The sequence below is a fragment of the Lepidothrix coronata genome, unplaced genomic scaffold (assembly GCF_001604755.1).
Source record: "Lepidothrix coronata isolate B3197 unplaced genomic scaffold, Lepidothrix_coronata-1.0 Scaffold226, whole genome shotgun sequence".
NCBI classification, from domain to species: domain Eukaryota; kingdom Metazoa; phylum Chordata; class Aves; order Passeriformes; family Pipridae; genus Lepidothrix; species Lepidothrix coronata.
In genome coordinates, this window is record NW_016690406.1 from 683,239 (window position 1) to 696,722 (window position 13,484).

At 42.6% G+C, this 13,484-nt stretch overlaps 1 protein-coding gene across 1 annotated transcript; it reads right to left on the reverse strand.

The window, feature by feature from the left end:
• Window positions 1-404: 404 nt before the first annotated feature.
• Window positions 405-8,433, reverse strand: CLDND1 (claudin domain containing 1). The gene is made up of 6 exons (XM_017834023.1): window positions 8,377-8,433; window positions 7,840-8,018; window positions 3,544-3,842; window positions 2,264-2,371; window positions 1,750-1,887; window positions 405-1,655 (listed from the first exon to the last, which is right to left on the reverse strand). Exons 3-6 carry the CDS (start codon window positions 3,830-3,832, stop codon window positions 1,435-1,437), a joined length of 756 nt encoding a protein of 251 aa, XP_017689512.1. The 5' UTR covers window positions 3,833-3,842; window positions 7,840-8,018; window positions 8,377-8,433; the 3' UTR covers window positions 405-1,434.
• Between the last annotated feature and the right edge of the window lie 5,051 nt (window positions 8,434-13,484).

The window sequence follows — 13,484 nt, forward strand, 5'->3', positions numbered from 1 at the left end:
ATAACAGACTTACTCTTTTTGTCAGGATTTATTTCTCCTAACACATACTTCTTATATTAAGCATGGAGTAAGGAAACGAGGAGTTAAGGCCTCAGAATTAAACAGTTTAGTCTTGGAACATTGTTTTCTCGATATGACATGTCACCCAGTCTGGCTAGAGTTGCAGTAATTTAGAATAAATATGTGCAGTTGTGAACTAATTAGAATTTATGGGGTGTTGTGCCCCCCAGTGATGAGGAGAAGAAAATTTAAAATTAATAGAAGCCCAAATCTAATATCTTTGTTTCTGGTGACATTTCTCTTAAAACAGAGAGTTATCTACACATTGGCTTTACTTTCCCCAGGCAAAATTCATTTTAGATCATTCCCTACCTTCCCATTAGATTCACGCAACGCTGAAAATCTCTGGTTTTTTAGTTTTTATTATTTCATTTAAACATTAGGTTTTGGGCAAGATAGGAAAAGAGCAGCACCTTTTAAAAAAAACCTGATGTGTGTTATATAGGACAAACAGGTGAGATTTAAAAAAAGTTAAGTTTATATATGTACATATACACACATACACTAAACCAAATTAAAACCAAAAAAACTTGTGAGGAGGTCATTTTCAACAGGAGAGAAGAAAGCCTTATTTCACAGCAAGCAAAAGCACCACAAGTTAAGATTAGAGTGCACAATCACATGTAGTGCAGATACCAAACTAGCCTGGGTCCTGGAAGCAGTGTAGCTAGAGCAGCACAGAGCTCCACAAGGGTCGTCTTATCCCACTCCTTGGCAGAAGCAAGTGCAGAGCCCGCACTCAGGGGGGTGTGCTGTGCAGGCACTCCCACAGCTGGCTGCTCTGCCTCCATCAGTTTTGGCAGACGCCACAAGATGTAGCAAACCAGTGAGGAGACCCAGAGCTAAGCTACAGACTGACTTAGCTACAGTATTTCCGTAACGGAGGTTTCTGAGTTCCCCCATGTCTCTTGGGTGCTCCCTTGTAGGTACTGCCTGCTTGGGTCACACAGCAGACAGCTCCTGATTATTTATTACTTGTGCACTGAAGTGGCCATTCTTGCCTACCTGCACCCTTTCCTATCTCTCTTTCACCCCACAACACCACTTCTATTTCCTCCAGGCTGACAGGGTAATAAAATTAGGAAGGGGCATGTACACCTAACTAAGGGGAATTGTCAACAACCAATGAAGCTTAAAAAATAATAGCAATTCTTAAAAAAACCCAATTAAAAAACCTGTTCAAGTTCTGCAGACTTCTGGCAGAGTCTGGTAATTTAGCCCAGAGGTCTTTGTCTTCAGGGCCCACAGGCTAAATTGTCTCCACTGGCAAGAAGCATGCAGTACACGATAAAATTCTGACTAAAAGAAAAAAGTAGTACAGGTTGGGAGGAGAGGAGGCTCTAACATGGAAACCCCAAAGTGCGGCAGCAGCACTTATGCTACCCGGTACGCTTTCAAGAGGGTGAACTCCTTCCTGTTGGTGCGAGCTGCCCAGATGAAAAGAGCAGCTGCCATGAACTGCAAAGGTGCCGACACACAGGCGAGGCAGAAGGACCAGCTAAATTCACCCCTCACGTCATCAGGCAGAGGCAGCTTCTTGTGGAGCAGCTCAATCCCAGCTACGTAGCAGCCAACAAGGCCCAGCGTACAAAGCCCTGGGGAAGGAAGCGGCAAAGCACAATGAGCTCACTCCCTGCAGTGCTCTGGTGGGCACAGTGAGCCTTGGGAGGAGGATGGCAGGACAACTACCTGCTAGGAAATGCAGGACTCCAGTGGCAATGGCTGGGTAAAGGCTGCGACAGGCACAGGCACAGAGCCCAATCAGAGCCCCAAAGCACATGAGGCCGATGCTGACAAAGGGCAGGAGAAACTGCAGTCGCCAGAGATCTGAAAGAAACACACAAGACAAGTTTGCTGAAGATGTGCTAGAAACTGATCTTCTCCCACCGTCTTACATTGCCTTCTACCCATGCTGCTGCTTCTTCACGAGATATTCTACATTCATAGCTAAAAAGGACCAAAGGCTCCACTGAAGTAGAAATAACTTAATTTGTTAACTCCCAAATTCCTGTACTGCATTCATGGGCAAAGCCTTTGCTAACACATCTACGTTTTCCTTTCAAACTTTGATCTACTGCCTGTGCTACTGTAAAAATAAATGCAGAGCAAGACACAGCAGCTTTCCTTACTAGTGACTGTATTTGAGAAGCATCTTTTTTTTTTTATTCTACTTGTTTATCTGCCAGGAGTGAAAGACACTTACAAGTCCGATTCAAATCTGTGCCACTATTGTGATTTCCAGGCTCAATGTACTTTTCCATAAACTGATCAGAGAGGGAAAAACTGATGCAGTTTGTAGTCATGTCGTTTTCTGGGAGGAAAAAAAGAAAAAGTTACTATTAGGTGTCTTCCCTTCCCTCTCCCCCTACCTTTCAAATCCTCCTTTCCCAATCATTTGAGCTGGGAAGCTCTTGAACAGTTCTATTGAGAGAAAAAAATTATGTCTCAAAACAGATCTGTAGATGCCTTACTATGATGTAGTTAGCATTCAAACATGCAGCATCTTCAGGCTTACCTGGGTTACCCACAAAACTGTTCCATGCTTGACAGATTGGGAAAGAAATGTGGCATATGATGCTCAACTATGCTGCCACATATTCTTGTGCTCAGAGTCCCTTAAATAAGCTGTGCTTATCTCCATGTGCAGAATATAGTCTCATACTAAACATTTAATTCAAAAATAGGATAGAAAGAACTATTTAAAGAACAGGAAATATTTACTTATTTACACTAAGTTTCTCCCTTTTTACGTCTCAGTTAGATTTTGCTTTGAGAATACTATTGAGCAAAGCTTGTTTAAATGTCTTCCAAAATAAGTATTTTCATGAGAGGAAAAAAAAAAAAGAATTTCACGTTTTTTCTTTAGAAAATGTTGTTGAAGGTACATTTTTAAGAGGGTTCAAAATGAAGGGTTTCACACGCACACAATAAGTATACAAAATCTACTTTGAAGCAATTAAAATAATTGTTTACCACACCTATTTTCCCCCAACCATTGTGAACAATATTACTAGTATTTCAGTCCGTATCCACTCATATCCAAAATGTGCTGATGCAATGGTAGGATATTTGTGAACACGCAAACAAAGTGAATGACTAGCTAAAAGGAGTGAGTTCCTCCTTGACAAAGTGGTATCTTCATTCCACTGCTGGATCCCAGGATCTGTCCTAAAAAGACAGTGACTGGTACAGCAGCTGTAACTGTATCCTAAGCTGGACAGCTGATGCAAAATAAAAATCAAGCTGTGTAAGACTAAATTTAGATCAAGTATGATGTGTCAAATCCAGAATCTGCAGTAGCGACAGCCACAGACCATTTTGCCTGTTGCTCCTTTAAAAATCTGGACTGTCTTTATTAAACAAACAAACAAACAAAACATAAGCTAGCCTTCTGGAGGAATAAAGTGGCACAAATAGGTTCTGAGGAAGTTAGCACATACCACCCCAGGCAAGCTAGGGAAGTGTTAATTGCTCTGGAGATACCTGGTGGGCTGTACCAGTGAGAGTTTTTGGGTACAGTGATGCACCTCCGCCACAGTCCAACCGTGCCGTTGCACCGGAAGAGCGCATCTGTGTAGGTCTTCTCATCTGCATCTTTGCTGAAAAACTCCTCCCAGATGCTTCTACCAGCTTCACTAACATTCTCAGCTGGGGACAGGGTGTGGTATTCGTACCAGAAGTCGGTGCCAATGGAAGCTGCCATGTAGATGGTGGAGATGAGGCTGAGCACACAGGCGATCACCAGTGCTGTGGCAAACCGGTTATCCATCATGGCGCCCTTCCTGCGGCACGGGAAGAGAGTGACAAGTGAGTAACTCTTCTGATGGCACATATAAAGTTATCTTAGCAAGGTCAAACTCATCGCATCATCCCTCTTTTATGCAATGTCCTGTCAGGATACCCATGTCTTCCTCTTCCAACATGCTGGAATCAAAGAACACTGAGCAAATCCACAGTATCGTCCAGCACACATCGGATCTGCAAGTTCAAAGTATGGATAATATCCCAGAGAGTGTGCTCTCCAAGCCACACTGCACTAGTGGCTCTCTCTGAAAGAGCAACTGACAGAGCAACACCAACTCCATCCCCAAAGCAGATGGCACAGCTCGCTGCCATTTGTGATCCTGATTGTAAGGAACGTCAGAGAATCCATCCACAGCGTCCAGGCAGAAGACTTATCTTTCCTTAGGCGATTACCAAGGGTAGAAGTTATTTTTAGCCTGCCACCCCATACGGCTTTCACAGCTTGTGTTTACAGCAAAGATAAGAACCACAGGCATGCCAAAAAAGCTCTTCCAGACTGTTCACTAAAGCCAGCCATGCCAAGGCACTGGAATGCCTTTAGGGAAGCAGAGAAATGCATCTAGGCACTAGAGACAGAACATGAAGGAAGAACTGAAAGACAGATTCGAAGTTATGGTAAATGGTGCACTAATGCCACAATACATACTGTGATATTTCTGAAGAACTACAGCAATGCAGGAGCGTGCCCTGCTCCATGGGAATAAGGTGATAAAACTGAAAGGCCTCCATATGCTCCCACAAGGACTTTGCTCTGCCTCCTTCTATCAGGGGTCATTTATGCCCTCCTTTGCAGGGCTGTGTTCACAAATGGCATGGATTCAGGGTGAAAGGAGGCATGGGAAAATACAAATACCACACACTTATGACAATATTGTGACTTTAATGAGCAAGTGATTGGTAACACATGAAATGTTTTGCAGATAATGCAATGCACCAGACGACTCCTCTCAGATGCCTGTTGTTCTCATGCAGTTCCTGTGCTTGATTAAATTTATGGATTACTATGAATCAGGCTTGATGCACTAGCCAGAAGGGAAAAAAAACAAAACAAATCAATGGAAGCTAACTCGGCAGCTAGGCCGGTGGCAGGAGCTACTATCTAATCAGCTCTTATCCATTGCTTGCTCTACCTCCCTTCTCCCACATACTTTGATCAAAATATTTTGGTCTAGTTTCTTTTCAAGTGACTGAACCGCAAGTGGAAACAGCAAGTGCCTTAAAACTCAACATTCTCAAGGAAAGACGCCAGTCCTCAAGTCAGACCTGCCAGTAAGAAATTCTGAACTAAGAAACGAGGTGCAAATTAAAACAGGGAGTTTCAAAGGCATCAGTGTTTGCTGTTAACAATACCATTCTTTTCCTTTTTCCTTCCATCTGCTCCTCTATTTATCTGAAACTGGCTAACAAGGAGAAATTATGTGTACCCATATCATTCCCTATGCTTCATTTGCATATTAAATGAGGCACACTCTTTGTAATATCCATCTTTGAACTGCATCCTTAGCAACAAGCACGAATAGAACTGATTTTTGGTGAACTGACAAGAAGCACCCATTTAAAATACTGCAAAGTTTGCATACCACAACTGCACTTAAATAATAATCCACAAGCTGTGAACTTTTATAAGCTAACTTAAATACTGAGAGGGAGAACACATCGTATCCAGGCTTATTTATCCAGAAAACACACAATCAAGACCAGACTTGGAAGCAAATTCTCTGTGCAGTGTTTAATTCTTGGTTACGTACTTCCATTCTCTTCTGATATCCCAGCATCTAGCTCAAGGAACACAGGGTGTGGGATAAGCAGGACAGGGAGAGAGCGCATTGCTGCATAGATCTGGCCTCACCAGTCACCCACCACTGAATTTACTGAGGGATCTCCTCCCCTTCACAAACATCTCACGAAGCAAACAGGGCATGTGGCACCTCCAGGGCCGAAGCTCCTGCCCAGCCGAGCTCAGAGCTGAGCAGATTCTCCAGGAACCCACTCTCACAGCAAGCAGCAGAACAGGCTGGAGAGCAGGCTGGTCTGGATTTTCCACTCTATTGCAGTCACATTCACTGCAAGAGGAACCCTCTGCAACAGACTCCTCTCTTTACAAAGTGCTCTCTCTGGGTGGAAGGATCACAAGAACCTACAAGCTCCATCCTCAGAGTGGCGTCTAACAAAAAAGAACGTAAACAGGACATTACTGGGCCACTGATCTGCTGTCACTGCCTCTCCATACAAATGCTTATAATAACAAATGCTCAATAAATGCTTATAATAACAAAGCCCTATCAACTTTGTGCCTAACATACAGAAAGAAAAGAACTGACTCAAAAATCTTACTTTCAGATACAAATCCCTGCTGCCAGGTGCAGAACACTGCTGCTGGAAATGCCCCTATCAGACCACCATTAAAGCACGACCACATCCTTCTGACCAGTCTCCTCTGTGCTGGCATACTGTGGACTTGGCAGAGCCGATGCCAGTTGGCAACCAAGAACAGATCATAAGCAAAATGAAGGGTTAATCACCAAACAGTAAATTAAAGCACTGCCCAGTGTTCATTATTCACTTGCTAAAAGGGATGTGGCAATCTACTGACGTTCAATCCCTGTAATGTAACTCCAGGCCCAGGCAGAGAGCAGCTAATGGGGCTACAGACCCCAAAATCTAGTGGGTGGTTTCGTGTGGCATGCGTCCCAAAAAACACATGCAGATTTTCAGTATGGACAAGACAGTGCAAAGGCATGAGCACACCCCCAATTCCTTACAACAAAGGTCCCCTCAATGTTTCTGCCTAACATTTCAACTGCTTACAGAAAAGATTAAGAACTCCAAACACTTCAGGCAAATTTTGAACTAGTTTTTCCTGCCACAGTCTATGTAGTAGACTTGACTACCCTGCCCATTCACTGTGTATATCCAGTGCATCTTCATGTACAGCAGACACAATCCCACTTAAACGAAGTGTCCTTTTAAAAGGCAGAACCCCCTGCCCAGCCCCAGGCAGAGCTCAATGGCAGTCGCAAACACAGTCAGTAAGAAACAGTTACCAGAGAAGACCATGAAGAAGGACACTGCACGTTCACAGGATTATGCCACACTTTGCAAAAGGTTCTGTACAGAACAATGTGTAGGTGGTGCTTTAGAATAAACTTACTTACGAAAAAATAACATTACTGCCAAAGATGACATGAATTATAAAGACATTAAGATTGATTACAAATAAAAATATTTTGTCTTTACAGGCTGTCAGCAAGACCCTTCATTGTTTTACAGAAGGTTTGTTCATATAGCGCTGCCAGCACATTTTACTCTAACAGCAGAGGCTATTTCAAACAAGTCACGGCTGCAACTAAGCTATACAACGAATCTAAGACAACATAAGGCAGTTGTAAACAGGCAGAAGTGCTTCACATGATATCGTAACTATTACAGAAGCAAGACGTAAAAATTGTAAAAGTCCACCTCACAAAGAGAAGGCAAAGGCCAAACCGGCAGCAACATTCAAAGGAATGACTGGATGCACGCACTTCGGGGGGGGGGGAACAAAGGGGGCAAGTCAGTAGAGCTGAAAGAGAAAAAATATGGAACAGAACAAAAACAAGTATTCTGGCAAAAAATCAACTTAAGACTGAAGAATGGACAGCTTTTGTAAGAAGTTACTGTACCATGGCAGAAGGGAATACAAAAACATGAAGATTTTTATCTTGTTACTGTGGTCACTCCTTTCAGCCAACAGTGGGCCACCACATTTAAAAATCTCCTGTTACGTGACATCGCCAAAGAGGGAGGCTGCGTCCACTGGCATTCTCTCGGGAAACATGCTTGCAATCTGACTGCTCTTTAGGAAAAGGGATTAGGGAGAAGGCCTACAAGAAGGTGTAAATACGGTGAGAGGGCTGGCAACAGCACCGAACAGGATCATCCTTTTCATATGGGCAACGGAAGGTTAGGAAAGATTGTTACCAAACACTTTTTTACCTTCGGCGGTCCTCAGGAGTCCCTCAGGACACGCAGCTCCAATGATTCCAGGTGGCTTCAGAGGCAAAGCGTTGGTTGTAACCTGTGGCCAGCAGAGAGCACGAAACGCAAACTTCCCCTCTGCCCCGACTGTGCCATTCATTCAGCTCCTTCCACACCACCAGCTCACAACAAGTGATCTAGAAGCAGAGAGCAAACCGAATTGTTTGGAGACAATTACTTAACTCCGAAATTACTTAACGGACACCTCTCAGTGCTATTCATTAAGGAAAAAAATATGAAGGGGAGGGAAAAATGACTCGAAAAGCTCTAGGGTTTTTCACCACCTGCTGCACCAGGGCCAGCCCAGCGCAGGGCCGGGCTGGCCGGGCACCTCCACTGGGCGCGACCACCCCCGGGGGCTCGGGCCTCACAGGCGACAGCCCCGCGCGGGGGGGCGGCAGCCGCCGGCTGGCAGCCAACGCGAGGGAAGCGCCCCGATCCCCGACCCCTCTGCCCCGTCCCACCGCCAGGAACAGCCCCGCTCCCAGAACCCACCGGCCGCCGCCGCCGCCTCCGCCTCGCACCCCCGGCCCGGCCCAGCCCGGCCCCGCTTCCGCCCGCCACGCCCGCCCGCGCGGGGCACCCTGGGCCATGTAGTTCTGCCGCCCCCTTCCGGAGGTGCCGGGCGGCGGCTCCACCACCGCGCCCGGCAGCCCATTCCCACATCCAGCCCCTCTTCTGTGGAGAAATTCCTCCTCGTGTCCGTCGTAAACCTCTTCAGGTGCAGCCTGGGGCTATGTCTTCTTGTTCTGTCGCTAGTTACCTGGGAGAAGAGGTCGACCCCCACCTGGCTACAGCCTCCTTTCTATTTATTTCTATTTTGCTTGAGTGCTTGTAAAAAAAGGAAGGACTTGGGAAAACACCAAGTAAAGGAAAAAAAAAAAGAAATTCATTAAAAATTGCAAAAATTTGTCAACACTGGTTCCACGCCCCAAACTGGACATTTCCCTGGTACATGAACCCACTCGAATTGCAAGAGGACTCTTAAAAGTGTTTAACAACTCCCCTGGACGAGAGATCACCCCACCCAGTTCTGATTTTACAAACCACCAAACTAGCAAACAAATACTCAGAATAAAACAGAAATATCCCAGGTTTTCATGCCACTGAGGACCTTCTGGGGAATTATCCCAACCAACTCCTCCATCAGAACAGCGAGGAAGCGTTTTTGAAGCAATGTAAGAAGTTAGAATGGCAAAGGTGAAAGCGGTGATAGAAGAAACTTCTCTGACTTGGTGCAAAAAAAGATTTTTTAATTTAAAAAAAAGTACTAGAAGTAATATTATACTAAAGAAACCTCTGTCTATACACCCCACCTTTCCAGACCAAGGAACTGTCTCACCAACACCTCATAATGTAACTGTCTGCAAGGATGTATTTTGGGGTCTGACTGGGGTTTATTCTAGACTCCAAAATACTTACCGTCTTTATAGAGGGCCTGGAAGAAAGCAGAGCATTGTTGATAAACCTCACAGATGACACAAGGCCTGAGGGATGGGTAAATAATGATATGGAGAGGGCACTGGTACAGGGTGACCTGATCATTTTGCAGCTGGGGCAAGCAAACATGCATTTCAATAAGGTCAGCGATGAGCTCATTAATTTAAAAGCAACGACTGGAGGCTCACTGACATGAGACTTTATCCTGGGAAGCACAAAATGAAAAGGAAAAATGTTGGTGAATTACCAGCTGCCAAGATAGTGCTGTGGCCAAAACCCCCCTAACTTTCCTGCAAACTCAGATGTATAAACTGAGAAATAACAGGGAGGAAAGAAGTTGTATCACATCTGGAGTTGCTGGTGGGTGCTGAAATAGCATGTCTAGTTTTAACATGTTGATAAAGTAGAGATAAACCTAAAAAGGTATGTGAAAATCACTGAGCAATTAGAAAACCTCTCTCAGTGAAATATATCACAGAAGGTCAGTCAATTTAATTTATAGAAGAGGAGTTTCTTTAAGGAGTTAATTTACTGAACTAAGGAGTTGCAACACCATAAAATACATATAAAGGGAATAGGGAAAAAAAAAATCAGTAGCAGTTCTTTCTGTATACCTGACAAAACGATCAGAGATTGAAGCTAGAAAATGTTAAAAGGAAAAAACAAAACCTGTCCGTATTCTAAGCCATAGGATAATTGGAACCATTTACTGTAAATCACAGTGAATTATCTAACATTGGCAAGTCTATAGGTTTTTCTCCTAAATGATCTAATTTTGTAAAAATGAGAATCAATTCTGGAAAATTTTGTAGCCATTGCTACTTTTGTTATTAAATTAAATTACAGTGGCCTCTTCTTTTTCATAATGTGCCCTGACCAATATGAATTGTGCAGCTGCTCAAAAGCATCCAGAGGGAAGAGATGTGTTTTCATTTTCATTTTATTTATTTAAATTCAAATAATCCCTCCAGATTTCACTTGGATTATTTTTTTTTCTTGAAAAATACCCGCCCATATTTTACGAGTAACCCAATAAAAACATTACAAATGAACGCACAGGGTCATTCCTTGCCAAAAACAATCTTTTTTCTTTTTCTTTTTTTTTCACACTACTTCAGTTTGCCTCAGCAGAACCATTGGCCAATCAATTTAGTCACAGAACAGGATCATTTGGGAAGGTTATAAAAGTAAAAGTTTGCTTCAGTGTGCAGGAAAGTGTGAAAAGAATAATGCTGAGGGCTATGGCTTAAATGTTGTTCCTGCTTTTTGTAAAAGTGAAGTTTCTTCAATAGAAGACCTGGATCATGTGCATTAGTAAGTTCTCAGGCAGTGACAGACAGTTTAACATCAGAGTGCTGCAAGGAAGACAAACAAACCCCCAGTATGTTGAAAAAAAAAAAAATTGTTTAGTACAAAATTTTTGTCATTTTTCTTCTCACAGTCTAAGGAAATAAGGAAGTATTTGTAGGAGGTGGCACCATCTGTATTAAATGAAGCTGATATAGGATGAGAAGAGAAAAAACCCCTTCACATATCACATTCACTTCAGGAGGTACTGATTCGGATCTGAAAAAGGTGTTGAAAAGTCTGTCTTTTTTCTAATACTGCTCGTTAATTTACAAGATATTGCATCTCTCAACAAACATTCTTTCTGTAATAACAAAAAAGGCAGTTTTAGTTTTTGTGTTTTAGGCACTTAGCCAGAGGGAGCAGAAAATCCCATGGATTCGTCTCAGACTTCCTTATACAGTTTCTGCCTTCTTTATTTTTCCTACTGTGGCACAGAACACAGTAGGATAAGAAAATCCTACTATAATTATAATTTTCACAGAGAGAAGATCTTCTAGATGCACTTCCTCCAAATACTATGAATAGCAGTGGTGTATTTTAATTATACTCACTTACGTCCATGCTCTGCAAACCTTTTTATCATGCACCCCATCCGTAAAAACTTTGTGAGCAGGCACCCCTCTAATATGTATATATTTTTTTAGAATTATATAAATGTACTACTGTACCAATAGATTATGTACATTATAAAACATATAGAAAAATATAAATTAAAAAATGATGAGATAATAAATATTTCAAAATTAAGTGTGCAAAAAACATCTTCTTCCTGCACTGCATTTTGCAGACCACTACTCTCAGCATGGAACTATTTCAACCTATCGCAATACGTTGTCTCAATGGCCATGATTTTACCTGAATTGGTTCCAGCCTCTCCTCTTTGTTGAGGGGTGAAACTTCTGTTCGTTATCATTCACTGGTCACCTCTGAGCCTGCCTTCAAATGGTTATGGCATAGTAGGGCAGTTTCAGCCAATTTAGTGTGTTTTTTTGGATTGTTTTTTAATTAGGTCTGCAAATCTCTATTCCTTATGTATTTTTGAAGCACAATCATTTAGAAACTACTACACTTTCTTTTACAGCCAAATAAATCTCTTTCCTTCTCAGCATTTATCATCATTAATAATTTACAGACTCACAGCTTATTTTATCGAGATGCCTGTACTTGTATAAATGTGCATATACAAGCTGGAATAAGACCACATTTGAACTATCAGTAAAACAGAGAATGTAAAAGAAAAAAAGGAACCACAAAAAACAAACTCGCACCTCGCTACCTGAAATGCTTCAATTGCAGAAATTTGTAAGGGGGAGGTGGTGTGTGTAACAAGCTAAACCAACAATTCTGCATACTTCCTGTGCTGATGGTTCTGCTGCGCAGCTCTTTTACGGATTTTGTCACAAAAATAGGTGGCTACCTGCCTGCAATACGTGTATGGCAAACACTACAGAACTGTGAACAACAACATGAAATCTTTTCCCTTGCTACTGTTGGAAGCACCTCAGCATTTCCTATGAGGAAGATTTAAGGAATGGTCCAGATACTGCCGTGACAAATTTCACAGGTGCATTTGAGAAAGGCAGGACCATAGTAGACCAATGCTCTTTAAAGCAGAACTGGCCAAATTCGAGGCCATGATCCCAGGAGCTGCTCTGAGTGTCTGGTTACAGAAGCTTTAGGTTCACTCTCAGGTTCAAAACTAATCAGCACCCAGCAGCTGTATTTTTTCAGACCTGTGTCAAGGGCTGGACAAGATGAATATCGCAAATGGAAGAACATACACCCAAGCCAAACCAGTAGCTGTTTTCTTCAGCAGAGAATTTTGTTCAGGAAAAGGGTTTACGTGCATCTGGCAAAGTCTATGAGGAAAAAAATTCTGTGGAAATCTAGAAGAGCGAGGAGAGGATGGAGGCTTTCTCTTGATGATAAAACATCTCACCACATCTCTTGGATCTTTACACGTTACGTGCTGACCTTCCTGGAGAGTGTTATGAGGGGAATTTTGATGTACTCAGTATTTTTGAGAGCTTGGCTCTGCCTCAGGGAAGTGAGCTCTGGGAAGAGTAAGACCCTATGTGATGCCCTCAGTGAATCAATATCACAGACTGTAGGATTCAGCTGATCTTCTACTCTAGTACTAATACAAAGAGAATGCATCTATTTCCCAGGGCTCCTGGGAAGAAAAAGCCTGAAACACATTCCTTGAAGTAGAAATAAGCAAAGATGACACAAAACTCACCTCTGCACTGAATCTATCAAACATAATTTCTGTAAACTGTGAGCTACTCCAGCACTTTCACACAAGTCTTGTCTGGAAACTCGCTATATCTTTTGTAATCTTCAGATGGTGAGAAGATGAATTTTAGCCTGTGCTTTCTTACAGGTTTACACTTACATCTGTCACATACAAATCACAATGTCCTCAACCGAACCCGATTTTAAGAGTTTTATGAATTTTGATCTGCATTTCCTTCTCTCAGCTTTGCCAGGGAAAGAATAAGCTGGCACATAAATCCATGCTGTAGCTGACCTGTGACAAGTCTCACAGACAAAAAGACTTGCAGCAATAGTATCTGCTCACTTTCAGCACCATGGAAGAGACTTTTACTTTGCCTTGAAAATAAGAATTGTCTTTTAGGCAATCAGGTGCAGGAGATTACTCCTAGAATAACAATGAGGCATTTCACAAATCCATAGAATGTTATTTTTACTCTAATTCACAAGTGACTAACTGAAAAGGGTCACTGCCTCCTACTTAGGAAGAGGACACAGTTATTTTTAAACTGAACGGTTACACCCAAGTTGAGATGGCA

Bases quoted from the DNA above. Each gene is read 5' to 3' on its own strand.
- CLDND1 (XM_017834023.1), bottom strand. From the start codon at position 3,832: ATGATGGATAACCGGTTTGCCACAGCACTGGTGATCGCCTGTGTGCTC. The intron at 1,888-2,263 runs GTAAGTGTCTTT...TGTTTCTTTCAG, and splicing joins CACAGATTTGAATCGGACTT to ATCTCTGGCGACTGCAGTTT. The intron at 1,656-1,749 runs GTAGTTGTCCTG...TTCCTTCCCCAG, and splicing joins AGTCCTGCATTTCCTAGCAG to GGCTTTGTACGCTGGGCCTT.